Source organism: Photinus pyralis, unplaced genomic scaffold (assembly GCF_008802855.1).
Source record: "Photinus pyralis isolate 1611_PpyrPB1 unplaced genomic scaffold, Ppyr1.3 Ppyr1.4_LG8, whole genome shotgun sequence".
NCBI classification, from domain to species: domain Eukaryota; kingdom Metazoa; phylum Arthropoda; class Insecta; order Coleoptera; family Lampyridae; genus Photinus; species Photinus pyralis.
This window is the reverse complement of record NW_022170819.1, coordinates 561,165-580,245: the sequence shown is the minus strand read 5'-3', so window position 1 is coordinate 580,245 and position 19,081 is coordinate 561,165. Positions and strand designations below refer to the sequence as shown.

General features: G+C 36.9%; 3 protein-coding genes across 5 annotated transcripts in view; all 3 read right to left on the bottom strand.

The window, feature by feature from the left end:
* LOC116177887 (cytochrome P450 4C1-like) overlaps positions 1-3,720 on the bottom strand; it is a 27,181-nt gene extending 23,461 nt beyond the window's left edge. Inside the window, exons 1-7 of one of the 2 annotated variants that reach the window (XM_031497051.1) lie at positions 3,384-3,720; positions 2,869-3,072; positions 2,630-2,815; positions 2,538-2,578; positions 2,232-2,483; positions 2,112-2,180; positions 1,521-2,056 (exon numbers count right to left, since the gene is read on the bottom strand). In XM_031497051.1, coding sequence (XP_031352911.1) covers positions 1,547-2,056; positions 2,112-2,180; positions 2,232-2,483; positions 2,538-2,578; positions 2,630-2,815; positions 2,869-3,072; positions 3,384-3,531 — 1,410 coding nt within the window. In that variant the 5' untranslated portion in view covers positions 3,532-3,720 and the 3' untranslated portion in view covers positions 1,521-1,546. Of the gene's footprint in view, positions 1-1,520; positions 2,057-2,111; positions 2,181-2,231; positions 2,579-2,629; positions 2,816-2,868; positions 3,073-3,383 lie in introns of those variants that run through there. The other variant, XM_031497050.1, reaches the window with a different exon arrangement.
* Positions 645-7,025, bottom strand: LOC116177888 (cytochrome P450 4C1-like). Of its 2 annotated transcripts, XM_031497054.1 has the most exons (7): positions 6,881-7,025; positions 6,369-6,572; positions 6,132-6,317; positions 5,733-6,079; positions 5,611-5,679; positions 5,027-5,555; positions 645-1,527 (listed from the first exon to the last, which is right to left on the bottom strand). In XM_031497054.1, exons 1-6 carry the CDS (start codon positions 6,987-6,989, stop codon positions 5,046-5,048), a joined length of 1,425 nt encoding a protein of 474 aa, XP_031352914.1. In that variant the 5' UTR covers positions 6,990-7,025; the 3' UTR covers positions 645-1,527; positions 5,027-5,045. The 2 variants fall into 2 exon arrangements, with proteins under 2 accessions (XP_031352914.1, XP_031352912.1); XM_031497052.1 differs by lacking the exon at positions 645-1,527 and having other exon boundaries at positions 4,922-5,555.
* An 8,942-nt stretch (positions 7,026-15,967) lies between these two features.
* LOC116177884 lies at positions 15,968-17,732 on the bottom strand. Its single transcript, XM_031497046.1, has 4 exons — positions 16,608-17,732; positions 16,487-16,560; positions 16,282-16,431; positions 15,968-16,211 (listed from the first exon to the last, which is right to left on the bottom strand). Exons 1-4 carry the CDS (start codon positions 16,610-16,612, stop codon positions 16,003-16,005), a joined length of 438 nt encoding a protein of 145 aa, XP_031352906.1. The 5' UTR covers positions 16,613-17,732; the 3' UTR covers positions 15,968-16,002.
* Between the last annotated feature and the right edge of the window lie 1,349 nt (positions 17,733-19,081).

Sequence of the window (19,081 nt, the reverse complement as noted above, 5' to 3'; positions counted from 1 at the left end):
AGCCCCCGACACGATCTTCCTGATGGTGGAGTCAAATCTTTAAAAGCAAATTGCGGGTGCACGAGGAAAGTGGGAAGCGGTTAGTGAATGTAGTAGCCTTCGACAAGATCTGTTATTGATGGTTGAATCGAAAGTGGCTAATAGAATACTGATCTGCCACACAAAAATGCGCTGAAGTCCCTTCGATCTCAAACGAGGACTTTGATAATTTTTTCTACAGACTGATGATAGGTACTACTAATGACTTAACGGTGTTTCGTTTTTAAATTTTTTCTCTAATTATAAGATTATCTTATTATCTTAACATTATAAGATTTCTTATAATTAGAGAACAAATTTAAAAAAGAAACACTCATAGTCATTGTCTGTGTCCATCATTAGTCTGTAAAAAAAATCAGCTTCATTTATCCAACGGTAACCTAGTTATATCCGTAGAAAGTTCGTGAAAAACCGACTAAGAATTGTTTTTTTACGGAGTTATCAAATGCGCGCGATTTTTTTCAATATTTTTTTAAGAGCTATTATCAACGTTTTCATTTGGTGTATAACTTATTTTCTCGAAAAACAACCTTTCAGAATTGGTACCGCAAGAAGTACCCGCAGCGCCTTAAGTCATATAACCTGAGGCGGCAGACGATCGATTTTAGCATACTCTGATAGGGCAAAAAGGAACTCCATCGGTTAAAATTTTGATCATTCTCGTTCAGTGGATTTCGTGCTAGCTCCCCTACTATAAGTGGAGAGTGGCAGCCTAGGGTCGAACCTATTCACATCAAAATGTAGTTATTATTATATTTAAATGAAGTCTTAAATAAACCCAATATGAAACAATAAAATATTACATGGTGCAAGATAATTCATTACAGTATTCAGTACCGCAATAAAAGGGGATTCTCAAGTCAATCGGAAGCCAATGTTTTGGCCCTAAGATCGACGAACATGGAGCAACTATTATGTGTACTTAAAGAAGCTTCAAAAAGATCAGCGAACCAACAGCTTCAGGTAAACCCCGTCCAAACAATAATAAAATAAATTAAATCCTGTGTGCCCAAATGTATGTGAGATCAGCAAGAACCGTGAGACCTACTTGGTACAACTGTCTAGGATGCATGTACCAGTTTAATTTTAAAAGGGTTGCAGCGAATTTCTTTAATTAACTTGAGAAACTCAATCGTAATTAACTATGTAAAGCAAGTACCTGCTTTTATCTTCAATCGGGCACGTATTCAAGTCACGAAAATTTTTACCATCGAGACTGCGTCAAATAAAGATTGTCCGTTAACTATGTGACCCATATATTAATATTTTGGAAAGATCTTGCAACGCTCGTTTAGAAATATAAATAAATATATATACACATTGTGTTAAAATATACATAGCGTTCTTATGCCACTTCAGCACCTAACGTTTTTTACAAGACATTGCGACCCGAGGCTAACACACTCTAGCACAACGTTCGTTTCTTTGATTAAATGAAATCTTTATTAATTAAATAGTTTAAAGGTTTTCACGGTGTATAGATAAAACCTAAAGCAAACAAAGGCGCTTAACGTCGTCTAAATTTGAGTTTAATCGGTTCCTTCGTTTTTAAAACTACGTGAGCCACCAATGTAATACTTTTCGGTGTGTCGACGGGCATCACTTCGTACTCCCTTAAAATCGACGATATAATAGTTTTTCCCATTAACAATGAGAATTTGTTTCCCATGCAGCCTCTAGGACCAGCGCTAAAGGCGAGGTAGGCGAAAGGGTGTCGATTTTTGCAATTTTCCGGCGAAAACCTCTCCGGATCGAATTTGTACGGATCTGGATAGAGTTTGGGGTCGTGGTGGATGTCATATATGCGCACGTTGACATTGGTGCCCTTTGGGAGGGTGTATCCGGTGTGTGTTGTCATTTCTTCCGTGATGTATCGCGATATCATAGGCCCGCTGGGGTATAACCTCAGGGTTTCCTTTAACACCTGATCTAAATAACGCATACTTTGCAAGTCTTCGTAAAAGGTGCTGTCGTCGGTTTTGCTGAACACTCCCTCGACTTCTTCATAAACTTTTTGCTGCATGTTTTCGTTTACGTAAGCGAGATATTTGCTTTAAGTTATTTTAGCTTACCTGTACTTCGCTATGGCTGGCCAGCAGCAACAAGGCGAAGCAGATCATACTGGTAGTTGTATCGTGGCCCTAGAGATACTCAGATTGTACCCTTGCGAAAAACTACCTCCAGTTACTTACCGCAAACATAAAAGCATCTGCTTCTTCCCGAATATCGGCAACAGGAATTCGTTCGTCCAAGCTATTTTCAATTAGCAAATCGAGTAATCCTGCACCTCGTTTCAAAGAAGCACCTTTAATGGCAAAGTTCTTCCACTTTTCTTGAATTATGTTATGTGTAAAGTCGTGTAACACTTTCAAGACCTTCCTCGATTCCCAGTAGCTGGGTGTTAACGGGTATATTGGCAAAAATGCATACCACGGTCTACTAAGCTGATGAATGAATAGTTCACCGATCCGATGTGACGCTGCTAGATATTTACCTACTTCTTCATTGTCCTCGTCCAATTTTGTACCCATTACCGTTTCTAAAGGTACAAAATTTTATTACGTGACGCTAATTTATTGGAATGTATTACCACAAACTACGTGCATTGTGCTTTTCGATACGAGGGGCTCAATCTCTGTGTATTTCTTTTTACTTTCTCGCTCGATAAGTTGAGTGAATCTCTCGGCGTGCTCCTTGAAGGCCTCCACAAACTTACGCATGGTGCCAATGCTAAATGCTGGCCCTGTCATTTTCCTTCTTTTCCACCACTTCATCCCTACATTATACCATCAAAACTAGAGTCTCTCTCAGAGGGACGTTGATTTTTACCTGAACTGTTAAACAGTCCCTTTCCGACCCAAGGCTCGAGCAACTGATACGTTTGGCCTTTATTAAGGTACTTCCCGGAGGATAGCAGCACCTGAATGTCTTCTGGTACCATTAGATTAACGTAAAGGGTGTTGAGCACCAGGGTTTTGTAGATCGGTAGGGCGTGAGTTTTTGCGAACTTGTGGAGGTATCTCCATGTTTTATCTGAAACCGAATTAACGTTAGGTAGGTACTTAATGAGTGGTTGTCCATTTATAACATTCTTACTTGAACTATGCTCCCTGCTACGGCAATGGTGCTTACTGAGAAGCAAGAAATGTTATTATACACACGAATTAAGACGTAAATTCAACATTCTTAATATATTAATTAGTTTATCGTTGACATTTACACCGCCAAGTTGATAGAAAATTGATACATTTGTGCAAGGAAGTCAATTTTGCTTCAAACCAAATCAAAATATTGATAACTAACCACTCATGCCACAAATAATAATAAACAAAAAAGAAACTTACCCGGTGAAAATAAGAAGTAGGGTAGTGCCCCTAAAAAAGGATAGTGGTAAGGTCCGGGAAGTTTGTTTGTTAAATGGGCACGTCTTCTATTGGACCACCATTTGACCATAAGAATGGCTAGTAGCACTAGTAGTGACACGATCGCCATGATTATACCATTACACTAGCCTAATCGCTCGTAAATTGCTTCTTATATTACAGACAAGCATTACGCATTAGACCTTTTGTACATTGTCTAATACTGACGTAAATGATAAATGAATATGGACGATTAGTTAGTGCTACTTTTCATTTTTGTTTGTCAATGTATTGTGGTGGTAACCGAAAAATGATACGCATATTTTGTATGTCACGCTTCCTGTTTGTAACTCAAAGAAGTTTATTGCATATTTGCATACAGGAAGATGGCATGGATTATTGCTTATTATTAATTAGTAAGTGGAGAGTGGTAGCCTAGGGTCGAACCTATTCACATCAAAATGTAGTTATTCTATATTTAAATGAGTCTTAGGTAAATAAGCCCAATATGAAACAATAAAATATTACATGGTACATGATAAATCAGTACAGTATTCATGTACCGCAATAAAAGAGGATTTTCAAGTTAACCGGAAGCCAATTTTTTGGCCCTGAGATCCACGAACATGGAGCAACTATTATGTGTACTTGAAGAAGCTTCAAAAAGATCAGCGAACCAACAGCTTCAGGTAAACCCCCTCCAAACAATAATAAAATAAATTAAATCCTGTGTGCCCAAATGTATATGAGATTAGCAAGAACCGTAAGACCTACTTGGTATAACTGTCTAGGATGCATGTACCAGTTTAATTGTAAAAGGGTTGCAGTGAATTTCTTTAATTAACTTGAGAAACTCAATCGTAATTAACTATGTAAAGCAAGTACCTGCTTTTATCTTCAATCGGGCACGTATTCAAGTCACGAAAATTTTTACCATCGAGACGGCGTCAAATAAAGATTGTCCGTTAACTAGGTGACCCATATATTAATATTTAGGAAAGATCTTGCAACGCTCGTTTAGAAATATAGGTACTTATATATACATTGTGTTAAAATATACATAGCGTTCTTATGCCTAATGTATTAAGGATGGATCACTTCAGCACCTAACACTTGTTACAAGACATTGCGACCCGAGGCTAACACATTGTAGCACAACGTTCGTTTCTTTGATTAAATGAAATCTTTATTAATTAAATTGTTTAAAGGTTTTCACGGTGTACAATTTTTTTTATTGAAAATCAATTTCCGCGAAATTATTGGGGGTATCGAGACAAAAATCGTGTCACTTCATTCCCAGAGCACATCTATATAATAACCTTAATAGTTGAACGTTACTTTAGGGTGGCTATCCTTTTAAAAGACTAGGGAAAAAATCCGGAGTGGGGTCTGGGGGTTTGGAATGCCTCCAACCAGCAGAAAGTGCCCTTAGCAAAAAATAATTTTTATTCGTTATTTTTAAAAATTTCTGAAAATTAAACAGATGGACCAACAGATCGAAAAATAATGTAAACCACTCATTAAAATGCACTGCATTTTATCAGCATTTCAATTGATAATACAACAACATCACAATAAATAAAATAGCTTAATAGGTACATGTAAGTACAATAAATAGATAAAACCTAAAGCAAACAAAGGCGCTTAACGTCGTCTAAATTTGAGTTTAATCGGTTCCTTCGTTTTTAAAACTACGTGAGCCACCAATGTAATACTTTTGGGTGTATCGACGGGCATCACTTCGTACTCCCTTAAAATCGACGATATAATAGTTTTTCCCATTAACAATGAGAATTTGTTTCCCATGCAGCCTCTAGGACCAGCGCTAAAGGCGAGGTAGGCGAAAGGGTGTCGATTTTTGCAATTTTCCGGCGAAAACCTCTCCGGATCGAATTTGTACGGATCTGGATAGAGTTTGGGGTCGTGGTGGATGTCATATATGCGCACGTTGACATTGGTGCCCTTCGGGAGGGTGTATCCGGTGTGTGTTGTCATTTCTTCGGTGATGTATCGGGATATCATAGGCCCGCTGGGGTACAACCTTAAGGTTTCCTTTAACACCTGATCTAAATAACGCATACTTTGCAAGTCTTCGTAAAAGGTGCTGTCGTCGGTTTTGCTGAACACTCCCTCGACTTCTTCATAAACCTTTTGCTGTAAGTTTTTGTTTACGTAAGCGAGATATTTGCTTTAAGTTATTTTAGCTTACCTGTACTTCGCTATGGCTGGCCAGCAGCAGCAAGGCGAAGCAGATCATACTGGTAGTCGTATCGTGGCCCTATAGAGATACTCAAAATGTACCCTTGCGGAAAACTACTTCCAGTAACTTACCGCAAACATAAAAGCATCTGCTTCTTCCCGAATATCGGCCACAGGAATTCGTTCGTCCAAGCTATTTTCAATTAGCAAATCCAGTAATCCTGCACCTCCTTTCGGAGAAGCACCTTTAATGGCAAAATTCTTCCTCTTTTCTTGAATTATGTTATGTGTAAAGTCGTGTAACACTTTCAAGACCTTCCTCGATTCCCAGTAACTGGGTGTTAACGGGTATATTGGCAAAAATGCATACCACGGTCTACTAAGCTGATGAATGAATAATTCACCGATCCGATGTGACGCTGCTAGATATTTACCGACTTCTTCATTGTCCTCGTCCAGTTTTGTACCCATTACCGTTTCTAAAGGTTTCAAAATTGTATTACGCGACACTAATTCATTGAAATGTATTACCACAAACTGCGTGCATTGTGCCTTTCGATACTAGGGAGTCAATCTCTGTGTATTCGTTCTTACTTTCTCGCTCGATAAGTTGAGTGAATCTCTCGGCGTGCTCCTTGAAGGCCTCCACAAACTTACGCATGGTGCCAATGCTAAACGCTGGCGCTGTCATTTTCCTTCTTTCTCGCCACTTCATCCCTGCATTACACGATCAGAACTAGTCTTTCTTAGAGGAACGTTGATTCTTACCTGAACTGTTAAACAGTCCCTTTCCGACCCAAGGCTCCAGCAACTGATACGCTTGGCCTTTATTAAGGTACTTCCCGGAGGATAGCAGCACCTGAATGTCTTCTGGTACCATTAGATTAACGTAAAGGGTGTTGAGCACCAGGGTTTTGTAGATCGGTAGGGCGTGAGTTTTTGCGAACTTGTGGAGGTATCTCCATGTTTTATCTGAAACCGAATTAACGTTAGTAATGAGGTACGTAATGAGTGGTTGTCCATTTATAACATTCTTACTTAAACTAAGCTACCTGCTACAGTAATGGTGCTTACTGAGACGCAAGAAGTGTTATTATACACACAAATTAACGCGCAAATTCAACTATTAAGTAGTTTATCGTTGACATTTACACCACCGGGTTGCGTGATAGGAAATTGATACATTTGTGCAAGGAAATTAATTTTACTTCAAACCAAATGAAAATATTAATAACTAACCGCTCGTGCCACAAATAAGAATAAACAAAAAAGAAACCTACCCGGTGAAAATAAGAAGTAGGGTAGTGCCCCCAAAAAGGGATAGTGGTAAGGTCCGGGAAGTTTGTTTGTTAAATCGGCACGTCTTCTATTGGACCACCATTTGATCATAACAATGACCAGTACCACTAGTATTGACACGATCGCCATGGCTACACTATACTGACCTAATCGCTCTAAACTTGCTTCTTATATGGGAGGCAGAAGTTACGCTTTTTTGAATTGCTGTAACAACTTGACGTCATTGATAAACAAGTGTGTACTGTCAGAGCTGCTTGGCTTTATTTCTCGTAAGTACGGGAAATACGATTCAATTAATTTATTGACATTTAAGTGTCTTTAGTTTTAAAACTTAAGGGCATCCGCTACTTTCAAGTTCTACCAAAGGATTGTGATAGATAGCGACCATCTTCAACGTCGACGGTTAAACATTTTTACACGTGGTTTTTTTAGTGTATTCGTTCATCTGAAATTTTAAAAATGCCTTGTTTGAGACTTTTGAGGGGCCCTAATCAAAACAAAAATGGTCCCTTTTTTACATTTAGGATTATATTCTCGTCTTAAGTATAAATAGTATATTCCGAAATTTATTTGATTTTTGGAACAATCGTGATCTCGGTACATGATCTCTATATTCAAAAATGAATTTGATTTTGGAAAATCGCAACCTTGCACGATTCAATTTTGGATTGTGGTTAATTAAGCCTAAAATGGTTTTTCAATTAAATTCTCTTGCGACAACTTGTAAGCGCTGATAAAAATTCGGTCAGTACATGAACTTTCTCAATTTAGTCCATTAGTTAATAATTAGATAATTAATCATCTTAAACGTATCTCTTCGCACTGGGCGACTTAGCAGCGCTGCTAAGCAGAAGGACAGGACGCAGTGCAGCGCTGCTAAACAAACCAATATAAAGGGGCACTTACGAGTATTTACTTTGAATTTTGCAAGTATAAGCATTTGCTTACTTTTATTCATACGGGCCAATGACGCAATGGAAAGTGCGTGTTCTAATATTATGCACTAAGCAACAACGAAAGCTGTCAAGGATGATTATTTGTAATTAGTTCACACTATAGATCTCTATTCGTTGGGGGAATCACCTGCAGTTAGATCAAATACGTCATTAATGGCGCAGTTAATCCAATACGATAATAGATGTTATCAAAGTTTATCTGCGTATAATTGGGTCAAGTCGTTACCACCGGTGGTATCGGTCAGTTCCGAAAATGAATTATGTAATAACAATGCTAATCCACGTGTTAATAAACCTGTTGATCTTCTTGGTTTCTTCCTTTCCCTGATAATAATATGGCAGTACAGTTAGTGAAAAAATATACGAGGGAATTTTCTTTAATTCTTATCTAACTATGAAAGAAACCGTTCCGAGCTTCAAAAAATTACTTTGCTTACACTCACTCGCATATAAGCAAAGGCAGCATGATACACAATAAAACAGAATGTTACGTATTTCTAAATTATTGTGATAGAAAAATAACTGGTTGCATGCGACCGAATTAGATTTCGTGTTCCGAACATTTAGTTCTTGTTTGGTTAAACCACAGATTTAAATATACTATATTTAAATCTGTGGTTAAACGAACGATGCCTGCTAAGCATGCTCTACACGACTTGCGCCACCTCTGCAACCTACCCGACGGCCCGAATCGCCCGCAACGGCATCACCACAGAGTTGTATATAAGTAAATAGAGTGGCAGTCTTGTTACAGAAAATTGACTCCAATTGAACCTTGCGCAGGCCGTTGGTGAGTGTGCGCAGTAATTGACAACAGTACCGGCTTCAAATTAAATGACCCTTAAAGCAGGTTTGGCTTGAGAATAATATGGTTTCTCATTGCAACAAAAATTGAATAGAAATTCAATGTGTGGTGAATGATTTTGTTAACACTGTGTCTTGAATAAATAAGAAACATTACAATCCTTAAGAACTTTTTAATACAGTAGACTACAATACAAAGCTGGTAAGGGGCTTACATCAACAGAATCGAGAAAAGATTTTTTGAGATTCTGGTATAAAGGAAATCGTATATTTGTCGTGCGATCGAGTTTAAAGATCAATTTTGCACTCAGTGAGTATAAAAATAAGCAATGAAAGAATAAAATAAGTTGAAATTTTATTTTGGTGCGGGACAGAATTTCAGGTGTGCAATGCCGAAAACACAGTTTGAATACGGGTAGCCACAAAGTCGACAAACTACAAATGCCAATAACTCAAATATCTCAAAAATGGAGCATTGGCAGAGGGTATGGACAGTGGCACCACGCTCAGAAAGTCCCTGACAGGGCGTGTCCGAGGGCGCTGGAAATTCAGACTGTACATTCTCATGCAAAATTTGACTCTACTAAATATAAATAACTGGGCCACGCGATATGAGTTGCATTACTTCAAAGGGAAACAGTAAAATTAATAATTTAAACATTTAAGATTGTTAGATGTTCATGTTCAACACAATTTACAATTCTGATGCACTTCTGCTGTGTAAATATGGACAGTTATTGAAACAATCACATTGAAATTAATAACACTCACATTGACTAAATTAACACACAACCTTTAACTTTTTTCATTCATTATCGTCACTTGGACCACTAAATCTTCATCGGAACTCCCGGTGTTCACAATAAATTGTACATTGTCAATAAATTCATTTCTCGTAGGAATGTTATTTGCTTCTAACCAAGAACGTATCACTTCCTTACGATTAGGTATTCATTGTTGGTGGCTTATTTATTTGAACACTGATAAGGTGCGTTATCCATAATCACAATTGAGTTTGCTGGTAAATTTGGTATAAGCTGCTTCTCTAACTCTATGATTCATATCATCGTGATAATCCCCCGATTTACTGTACGACATCCTCTACAAAACCAGAACGACTACCAGCATACTACGATGTACCTCTGACCACCCCTATTGGATTTATAAACTTCCGCGATACTTCATCTGATTGTTAGCATTTACTCACTCCATATGATGGGTGAATATAGGTTTCGTCCAAGTATATAACGGGTTTCTTGTCACATTCAGGTTGTTCGTTTTCTTTTAATCTTCTTAAATAACGAGAACGCCTTACTACAATATCACTTTTTTCCATTACAACCTACGTTTGTCCTGGCACTTCTTGTATCGAAAGTTTCAACAATTGCTTGCGAAGAGTTTTCCACCCATAAGACTATAGTTGATCTTTTCTTGCATTTTTCTAGGAACATTTTAAAATAACCTTTATTTATGTACAGATCGTCGCCTACTAAACATTGAAATGGCGGTAGAGTAGGTATAATGTAAAATGGGCATGCTTAAATTATTACTCCAAAGCGTCTGTTTATTTACAAATGAATCTGAAGCATCTGAAAAGTTATTGCTGTTTTGTTTTGTGATTACTGATTATGTAACTGAATCAGGGGCGGATGGGCAACCTTGCACCGGCCCTGGAGATAAGCCGCCCGGGGGGGGGGGGCTTCAAAATTTTTTAAATAGCATTGGACTTACTTTCGTTGCCGTCTTCAATATTCATGCCATCATCACCATTGCTATCATCAGAATCATACGAATTAATCTCATTGTCATAATCAAATTGGTAGACATCGTAGATGAAGCGAGATTTAAGTTCTGTTTTTAACTGTGTCGAAGTTGCGTTGGTGTTATATTTTTTTATTTTCTCTGAAAGGAAGTTCATGCAGTCTTCGGGAAGGTCTCTTTTTTGATTAATTTCCTTAAAATGTTTCTGGTCGAGCACAGCTAGATCTCTACATAAATTCATATTTTTAGAGAATCTTCTCTCCAAGGATTCAACGGTGACATCCATTAAAACGTAGTACGTTGAAATTCTGAATTTTTCCTCCTCAGACTTTGGTTGCGAATCGGTTGCCTTTTCATCAAAAAACTTTTTTACTCGTCTACGTCGCACACAAGGAAAACTTTGTTCAACTTCTACATCGACGTCTCGCACATTGAATTGATCAGTTGCCCAGGCTATAAATTTTTTTGTGGCATCTTCAATGCTGGTCATATCACGTTTAATTGAACGCAACTGCCGAAGAGCATTCTGTATCATTGAATTACACCGAATCAGATCTAAGCCCTTAGTTTGCAGGTACCTCGATAGCGGCCCTGTTATATCAAAAATTTTTAAAAATACCTGTGATGTGATTATAGTTTCATATTTTAACAAAGCATAACTTTGTAATTTCTCGCAGTAACTCTGGTGTCTGAGCTAATTCTTTGATCGTCTTCTATTGTTTGCAATGCGGTAATAACATCTATATACAATGCTGATTTGGGATCATTAAATTCTCCGAAGATCTTGACCAAAGAGATCGTCATCACATCATCAACAATAAAATTTAATCCTCTTATTTCAGCAGTCAGTTTAAAATTTAACCAGCCCACTTCGGCAAATTTAAAAGAGCTAACTTACCTTTTTACTTGGAAATATGCTACATAGGTAACTATACTTTACGGAAAAGTAGTTTTTTTCTAAGAAATTCAGGAATTGTTAGAATTTCGTCGCATAACGCATAAACTATTTAGTAGGTAGGTATTTATTTAGGTACATTTTGCAAATTTGAAGTTGTTATAAGGATTACAGTCTACGGATGGTGAAAGTGAAAAAAGCGTATTATACTTATTAGAAAGATGACATCAGACATCAACATCAACATGTAATTATGTAAGTCTAAGCGCCTTCTAATTTGTTCGCCACGCCGGACTCCACCGGCCCATATGGAACCGGCCCTTCGGGCACTTGCCCGAATGCCCGGCCGTCCCATCCGCCCCTGAACTGAATGCACCCAAAAATCATGCTGATTCCCCTTTCACGCACCGCGCATGAGTCCCAACGGCTCCGCCATTAAAAGTCGGCCACTGTAGTTGGAGTTATTTTTTCACGCGCAGGTTGTATGTACTGCCTCTCTATTTACTTATATACAACTCTGTGGGCATCACGGACTTTCCATTTTTGTTTTGGGAGATTTGATTGGCTGCCGAGTAAAGCGATTCTAATTGGCTCTTAGAGAAAGGTGGTAATTAATTAAACAAGTATAAATTGTGCACAACTCTCGTGCAGATAAAGCGCATTTTTTTGACATCACCAATGGATATATTTCTTGCAGACGTCTCAATCGCCCATTGTGAGTACCCGCTTCCGACAATCCGTTCTTGAGGTATAAGGGAATATACCCGGTCACGATAAGAGGCTATGGTTGGTAGAAATTAATTCGTTGAGACCTTTCATTAGAGTACCATGAAGGATAAAACTAGTTCCACTCCCGTACTGATAAGAGGACAAAAAGAAGGGCAGTAGTTGGTAGAAAACGGTTCCTTTCGTTGAGACCTTTAATTAGTATACAATGAGAGGTAAAATTAATTTTTAACCCCCGAAAATTGGCTGACTGAAAAAAAAGAGAAATAAAAACTGCTTAAATAGTACATGAATAATCTTTTAAGGATTCAAGAGTATTTCTGAATATCTTTGACTTATTATTGTGCTAGAAAGTCTTTCTTAAAGGATTTTTAAAAGTCACTCGAAGATGATAATGTTTAGAAGACACTTCTTTAAAGATTCATTAGACTTGTCCGACGAAGTTTTGGTAACAATGAAGAACCATCGAAGAAGGATCACTGAAGTACTACAATATTAACCAGAGTTCCAGTTCCGGTTCCAGAGAACACTCCTAAAGATCAATCTATTACAATGTTCTAAAAATTACCTCAGACATTTTATTAAGTATCTTTAAGATTTTCAAAGAATTTCGGAATGTCTAGAGTGTCTTTGACCCTTCTAGACCGTAATGGACCAGCTCTGACAAAATATTTATTTGGAAAGTCTCTCAAAAATTCATCAACATTTTTCAATATGTGCTATTGCTGGTGTTTAAACTAGATTTTTTTAAAGATATCCTAAATACTAATTAAAAATCTTGCTTCCTGTAATGCATTCTCTTGCTCTGGTGTACACCGAAGGGGTTCTATAAGCCTTAAATTGATGTAGGAGATATCTCTCGAGAAAGAGGAGCTCTCTAGGAAAATTGAAGGTTTCCAGAAGTGTCCAACACACTTCTTTAGTTTGCCCTCAGCCGACCCAATAGGCGCATTAGGCGTCAAGAATACTCACATTCTGACTTTTTGAATGTCTTCCAGGACTCTGTATCCTTGGTTTTACCATCATGTGACGAAATAGTATGCATGGGGGATTTCAATTTGAATCTCCTTAGATTTCATGAGGTTGCATGTGTACATTTTTACTCTGTCTTGGATGCATTGGGACTCACACAAATTGTATCAGAACCCACTCGTGTTACAGCTACCACTGCAACATTAATTGATTTTATAATTGTCGCATCAGATATCGAAGTGAAAAATGTAGGTGTCATAAATATGCATCACTTATCAGATCATTGCTTAATATACTGTCACTATCCAATTAATGTTAACGTACGTGTTAATCCACATTTATATACCTTTAGAGATTTTAGATCTTTTAATATTAATGATTTCAAAAATGATTTACACCAGATACAATGGCAAAATATCTATAACGCTCCCGATATAAACGATAAAGTTTTACATTTTACTAGAAACATTTTGACTTTGTTTAATCGCCATGCTCCTATAAAAACAGTAAAAATAACGAAACCTAAAGCTCCATGGCTTACGAATAATATTAAATTAATGATATCTCTAAGAGATGCCGCCTTTAAGCGATATAAAAAAGTCAAAACAAGTGGTTCTTGGGAATATTATAAATCGCTACGCAATTATACAACTTTTGCTATTAGAAAAGAAAAGAAAGCTTATTTAGAATTTTGTGCTCGAAGTAACTCTAAGACTATGTGGAAAGAACTCAGATCATTAAATGTATATCATGCAAAGAAATCTAACAATGCTATCCCATCTGATCTAAGTAGGTAATGTTAATAAAATTAATGAAACCTTTTTAAGTGCTGGAAGGACATCTGCTTCTGGAAATACAGAATTAGAACAATTTTATAATAATTCACTTATCAAACCAATTGGGACCTTATTTTCTTTTAAATTATCGGATGAAAATCAAATATCAAGCATACTATTTAATATTAAAACGAATGCGGTTGGTTGTGATGGTATAAGCGTGTCTATGCTTAAAATGAGTTCTCCCGAAATTCTACCGGTAATGACCCATATAATTAATTGTTGTCTACTATCTTGTGTGTTTCCAGAAATATGGAAGACTGCTAATGTTATACCGTTACCTAAGATAAACGAACCTAAATTATTTAAGAACCTTCGTCCCATCAGCATCTTACCAGTTATGTCAAAAATTTTAGAAAAAATAATGGTAGAGCAAATCAATAAGCATAATTATTACGCTTCATAATATCTTACCTGAAACCCAATCGGGTTTTAGGAAAGGTTATAGTTGTGCTACTGCCCTCTTGAATATAACGGACGATATACTGTCTGCTGCCGATAAAAATAGAACATCAATTTTTGTCATGTTAGACTATTCTAAAGCATTCGACACAATTTCTCACCAAATTTTGTTTAGTATCTTGCGATTTATTGGATTTAGTGTCACTGCTGTGGAACTTATGCAATCCTACCTCACTAACCGTTTTCAAAAGGTAATTTTAAATGGAGAGAGTTCTACTTCCTTGCCTATTATAGCTGGGGTGCCCCAAGGATATAATCTAGGCCCATTACTATATTAGTTGTACACGTGCAACTTCAGAAATCATGTCAAGCATTGCAGGTATCACTTATATGCCGATGATACACAGCTTCAAATAGATTTTCAACCTGATAATGTGGCTTTAGCTAACAAATTAATTAATTCTGACATTGATGCTCTTGTAAATGTTTCTGAAAAGCACTGTTTAAAAATTAATGCAGAGAAATCCGTAGTCATGGTATTTGGGCAACGTAAAGCCAGAAACTTAATTAAACAGGATGCGGATGTTAAGGTGGCAAACTCGGCTTTGCTTGTGAAAGAAACTGCCAAAAATCTGGGCCTGATTTTAGATGATAGTTTGAAATTTTCCCATCATATTACTTCTTTATTACGGAAAGCGTATATAAATTTGAAACTTATTTTTAACCAAAGATACTGCCTAAGTGGGAAATTGAAGATGTTGTTATGTGAGTCTCTAGTACTGTCGCACTTTAATCATTGCCATACTGTGTATGGACCGTGTCTTGGTAGCTTTGATGTGAAAAGAATTCAGCGAATGCAGAACTCTTGCCTTCGGCTCATATATGGTATTAAGAAACACCATCGTATCTCTCATAAATTAACTGAATCTAAATGGCTAAATATGTATAACCGAAGAGTTCTGCATTCCGCAGTTCTATTTCACAAAATTATAACTACTAAGAAACCGAATTACCTTTTTCACAAAATTAAATTTAGATATGATATTCACAACGTAAATATTAGAAAGAAAAGTTTTATCACACCTCCAATCCATAAATCGCATTTGTTTAAAAAATCATTCTCATATACCGTTAGTAATTTATATAACTCACTGCCTGAATGTGTAAAAACTCTTAGGACTGCCTCTTTCAGACATCGCCTTACTAAAACTATTTATGAAAATAAAAAAAAATAGTTCTTAAAATTTCTTTTATTTTTATTTTCTTTTTTTTTTGTTTTTTATTTATCTTGATATTTTTCTCTTTTTTTTAATTAACTTCCCCTCCTCTTCATCTATAAATTATTATTGCCATTTATTGCAAATGGCACGCCACTTAAACAACCAATTCATATTAAATTAATTAATATAATTTCAATTTTGTACTCGGGACGTATTCTTTCTTTCAATAAAAATTATTGTTAAGTATTAGGGTTAAGTGGAAGAGCAGATTATGAAACTTCGTATTCATAAATCTGAACTTCGCCCTATTGAAGGTGACTCTGACGTTAGTTTTTTATTTCCTATTTAATAGTCATGAATTCTGTTTATTAGTATGTACAGTGTTATCCTTCAATAAATGACCATTATTATTATTATATTTTTTAATTCATTCAAAGTCGAAGAATGTATGCCCAAATACACACCCTCATAAAGAAAAAAGAACTAGCTCCAATTCTCGAAATAAGCATCTGTTTGTGTCACTTAAATTAGTTACAAAAGCAAAAATAAAAATGAAGCAAGAAGAACCGCTCGGTAACGATCTCCCGTCGTGTTCGCCGATGTGTTGCACCCATCAGAAAAACATTGGCACACCTTCTCGGCCTTTAGTACGTCAGCATATTTGCAGCCTTCATCATCATCTTTAAAAAAAACGCGTCCACATTCTCGCGTTATACGGAAAATGGAGTAGGGATAGTTCACTGAAAGACGACAATTAATAACAGTTGCATTGTAGGCGACAACAAACTAATCATTTTCAGAAAAACTCACTAAAGTACTTGGTTTTTTTACAAAACGGTTTAACTGCATCATTCGTCGGTTCGCATTCCTGGTAAAAAGGGCTATCCAGGTCTGTTGTTGACAGGGTCAAACACTCTTCGTTTTCTGTGCTATTACATTGGAAACACTTTATCCCATCAGCTGCAAATAAAAAAAAAATTGTAAAAACATTTTTCGCAAGATATTCTGCACTTACTTCCAGGAAGGTGTCGAAAAAAGGCAACTACAATTATTGGTAGTAGAACGGAACTGTGCATATCGTAGCTGGGACTGCAAAATGAGATTGTTTTTTGAGAATATGCGTGCTGAATACTTACACCATAAAATTTTCTGATCCTGTTCAAAGCTTATGGGTGTCGTAAAAAGCTTTTAAAATAAATTACATTATAAACTGCAGCAGCTATACGATTATTTTTGCGGTTCCGTTCGCGTAAACGTGTAGTACACCTAAATACAGGACGTGAGGTAGGATTTGTAGATCTAGGTTTATGTAAATATGGCGCGTGGTATCAGTTAAAGTAACTTTTCTGTTACCACAGATTAACCTATACTGGGTAATCTGTGCTGTTACCGACTTATCCTTTCGTTTGAGGGATTAGTGTTTTTCTAATAATTGTTGCTACCAAAGTTCAGTTTTAAAACGAGTCCACATACAGAACCAAAACTCTCATCAAATACATCCGTTTATGGAGCACGCAAACCTTATACCTCCATTTACTATAGTATTACCTAGAACTTCCTCTCGGCCCCTTAAGCTACAGCTTTGTGGATAATCCGCGACCTTTACCAGTTCCATGATGACCGATTGTCCTTATAACCTAAGATCTATATTTCCAGCTGAAGGTGGAGTACGTTATAATTCTCCATAACTACCGACCACCAGCGTCTGTTTTTGATTGTCCAATTCCATTAAGTTTTTGACAAAAGCCCTTGTCTGTCGCTCGATGCGTTACATCTAGCGGATAAATTTTAAGAGGAAACGTGCAGTTACTCCTCGAGTATTTTAGCATAAATTTTGAACGTTTTAGGTTTTTCTAACCTAGTGCAATTTCATTCGGAGGTATAGATCGTATCATCTAAAACAAGAATCGGGGGAAAGTACTAAATCTGGGACCAAAAGAGCCATGAAAAGCACGCCAATTTTGTCCATAGAAGCACTTCTGAGACTAGAGCTTTTACACGATCCCCTGATAGCAAGAACAAGAAGGGCTGTCTTAAAGAGACCAAAAAGTTATAAACATCATACGTATCCAAACTTTAGGAAAGCAAAAGAACTATTTTAATCGAGTCGATAACTGCGGCTTTCTCAATACCTCTTTTTTTTAGAACATTTCGAAAACAGCCTACCTAGGATACGTGACTTACAAATAAAACTAAAAGTTTACCTTCGGACGGCTCAATGTTTTTAATTCTTTCGCAGTCGAAGAATGTATGCACTAATACGCATCCACATACAAAGATCTAGCTCTAATTTTCAAAAGAAGCATCTGTTCGTGTAACTTAAATTAGTTGCAAAAGAAAAAAGAAAAAAGAAGCAAGAAGAATCGCTCGGTAAAGATTTCCTTTTATCTTCGCCGACGTGTTACATCCATCAGTAAAACATTGGCAAATCTTCTCGAACTTTAGTTCGTCAACGTATTTGCAGCCTTCTTCACTGTCTTTGAAAAGGATGCGTCCACACTCTCGCGTTATACGGAAAACGGCGTTGGCATCTGCCACTGAAAGACGACCATTAATAACAACTGTAGGTTCGAACCTACCTTTAATTGGTAAATCAACTCCAACAGCATAATTTTCGGATTCGGAGAAACTTACTCAAGTACTTGGTTTTTCTACAAAACGGTCTATCTGTATCATTCGTCGCTTCGCATTCCCGGTAAAAAGGACTATCCACGTCTGTTGTGGATAGCGACAAACACTCATCGTTATCTGCGCTGTTACATTGGAAGCACTTTATTCCGTTAGCTGCAAATTAAATCGTGAAATACTTCTTTCGCCAGATATTCAGCCCTTACTTCCAGGAAAGCGCCAAAAAAAGGCAACTACAATAATTAGAGGTAGTAGAACGGATCTGTGCATATCGTAGGTGGGACTGCAAAATGAGATTGTTTTTTGGGGATGGGTGTGCTGAACACCTATACGCCATAAAATTTTCTGATCCTGTTCAAACAGCAAATGAATCTTATGAGTGTAATAAAAAGCTTTTAAAACTACAGGATTAACTTAGCGGTTTTAGTAGAATTGCCCCTCGCGTAAAATTAGACCATCAGGACATGATATACTGAATTGGTAGGATTTGTAGATTTAGGTTTATCTAAATATAGCGCGCGGTATCGTTCAAAATAGCTTTTATGTGTTACCGACTTAACCTGTCGTTTGAAGGATTAAGGTGTTTCTATCAAACATTGCCTTAATACTACTTAAAAAATCAAGTTATACTTTGTATGGGGTTAGCTTTATTTATATTTCTATTGTTATATACAAATTTTATGGGGAGTAAAAGCGTATTCATTATTATTATATTATTATATAGGAGGTACCTACCAGAACCTTTCTTATACCAGTTATATCCTTAAGGAATACGTGTACCTACCAGCTTTCAAAGCGTCGGGCACATGATACGTACGCCTTTCTGAAATTAATCCTAGCAATGATAGTTTCTTTAAAAACCTGCGATCGCTTTGAAAATTGGTACACATGGTCTTAAGGATATAAGAAAGGTCCCTATTGTTTTTAAGTTACGTAGACTATCGAGTCAAAAAGTTTCACCCCAGGATCGTTCGGTATTCAG

Excerpts from the sequence above, each read along its gene's own strand:
- LOC116177888 (XM_031497054.1), bottom strand. The coding sequence starts at position 6,989 with ATGATCAAATGGTGGTCCAATAGAAGACGTGCCGATTTAACAAACAAA. Across the intron at positions 6,573-6,880 it reads CTACTTCTTATTTTCACCGG|ATAAAACATGGAGATACCTC; the intron begins GTAGGTTTCTTT and ends ATTCGGTTTCAG. Across the intron at positions 6,080-6,131 it reads CACAATGCACGCAGTTTGTG|AAACGGTAATGGGTACAAAA; the intron begins GTAATACATTTC and ends TGAAACCTTTAG.
- LOC116177884 (XM_031497046.1), bottom strand. Across the intron at positions 16,432-16,486 it reads TTTTCGACACCTTCCTGGAA|CTGATGGGATAAAGTGTTTC; the intron begins GTAAGTGCAGAA and ends TTTTATTTGCAG. Across the intron at positions 16,212-16,281 it reads TAAAAAAACCAAGTACTTTA|TGAACTATCCCTACTCCATT; the intron begins GTGAGTTTTTCT and ends GTCGTCTTTCAG.